The 1,795-nt window shown below is 54.9% G+C and overlaps 1 protein-coding gene across 1 annotated transcript in view; it reads right to left on the bottom strand.

Annotated features, from left to right (window-relative positions):
* The window catches only part of GFRA4 (GDNF family receptor alpha 4), a 3,585-nt gene extending 2,788 nt beyond the window's left edge, over window positions 1–797 (bottom strand). The window contains exons 1-2 of the mRNA XM_006922012.1: window positions 793–797; window positions 416–518 (exon numbers count right to left, since the gene is read on the bottom strand). Coding sequence (XP_006922074.1) covers window positions 416–518; window positions 793–797 — 108 coding nt within the window. The remainder of the gene's footprint in view (window positions 1–415; window positions 519–792) is intronic.
* Window positions 798–1,795: the final 998 nt, after the last annotated feature.

Below are 1,795 nucleotides of genomic sequence, written 5' to 3'. Positions count from 1 at the left end.
AGGGATTCTGGGCACTGGGGGACATTTTAGACCTGGTTACAGGGTGTGGATTTGAGAGAAGCCCCTCATGGCAGGCCGCAGGGTCAGAGCTGGGGGCAGAGACTGCACGTGGCACAACAATCACACAGCAGGGGTTGGTGGAGCAGAAGGTGACCTCTGTGCAGAAGGGCCACGGGGACACATCTAAATCCAGCCAAGCCAGAGTCTCCAGAGGTAGAGGCTTGGCATCCCCTTCCTAGGATCTAGGTCACCAAAGCAGGCTGCCACCCCTGCCCCACATGCTCTCAGACCCCCTGGGAGCATCTCACTGAGGCAAGAAGCCTTTTGACAGGGCAGTCTGAGGGAAGGTTTCCAGCCCCGTGCCACACGCATTTCAGTGTATATTAGTGGAGGGGGTTTTCTCCTGCCTCAGGGCTAGAAGCATGTCCCCTCTCTGGCACTGGCCGCCTCGTTTAGGGGCCATGGATTGGATGGTAGGGGGCATGGTGATTCCCGCTGTGGCTTCAGTGCCTTCTAGTCTGCAGGAAGGACAAATAGACACTAAGGACTTGGAATGAGTACGTGAGTGGAAAGGACTGGCAGGAGAGAGAGGAGTCCTCATTTCCTCTTTCCTCTCTTCTCCACCCCTCCAGGACACACAGAGCAGCTGGTGAATTTTGCCCTTCTCTCCCAGCCAAGCCCCTCATGTCCCCAGGCCTCAGTCACACGCAACAGCTCTTAGTGTCCCCTAAGGTCTTGGTCCCACCTCTGCTCATTTGCTTACCTGTCTCCCTTCACCAGGAGTACCCTTACCTCATCTCCGCCCTCAAAATGTACATCTCAGCTCCAAGAGTTCCTCTGCCTTAAACATTTGCCCAGTCCCATTCCCCCATCCCATCCAGTAAAATGACGCCTCCCTCTGTGGTGCCTCAGGTGGGGAAGGGGCAGTCTGAACAGGTGGCACAGAGACAAGGCAAGATGCAGGGCAAGGAATCAGTATGAAGCACCAAGACTGAAGGTGGAGGACTGGGGCTGGAGGAAGAGTAAGAGAGGTGGGAGAGACAGGACTTGGGAAGGACAGTGACTCCCAGGACCTTAAGGCCAGAGGCAGGATGAGCAGCGAGCTGCAGAGCAAACTACCAGGTATCCCCACACCCCAAGCACAGGTCTCTTGTGGGTGCCCCTTCCTGCTTTCCAGCTTTTCCTGGTATCATGCTCTTGCCCTCCTACCCTGTCCTTAAAGATCCAGGACAGAAAGGCCAGGGTCCAGGGATCCTGAGGAAGAGCAGCCACTCACTCAGAAGCAGTTGTAGCAGCAGCAGTATAAGGAACCCCAAGCAGCGAGCCATGCTGGTCTGCAAACAGAGAAGACAGCGCCAGGCGGAACCCCCGCGGGACAGGTGCCTTCTCCCAGTGCTGCCTGAGCTGGAGCAGGTGGAGACCTAGGCATCTACGCTGATAAGTGCACTCCCACCCCGAGGAGAATGCATGACTCCCCGCCCCACACTGAGTCCCCGCCCCGAGTCCCCGCCCCAAGCTGCACCTGAAGGTAGATCCAGGAGCCACTGAATCTAGAGCCTGAATGTGTCTAGATGGACCCCACTGCACCCTCCCCCATCAAAGCAACACCCATACAGCCACTCCAGGAGACTTTGTCTCTCCCATGCTGAACTATTACCTTTATGAAACACTGTTCTTTTTATTCCCTGATTTTACTTTTTACTGTTTACTAATTTTAGACTTGCAGGAAATTTGCAAAAACGTTAGTATTCCCTTTATACTCTTCACCCAGCTTCCACTGATGTTAACATCTTAC

Source organism: Pteropus alecto, unplaced genomic scaffold (assembly GCF_000325575.1).
Source record: "Pteropus alecto unplaced genomic scaffold, ASM32557v1 scaffold45, whole genome shotgun sequence".
In the NCBI taxonomy this organism is placed as follows: domain Eukaryota; kingdom Metazoa; phylum Chordata; class Mammalia; order Chiroptera; family Pteropodidae; genus Pteropus; species Pteropus alecto.
Note: the sequence above shows the minus strand (reverse complement) of the source record. Positions and strands in the feature narration are given on the sequence as shown.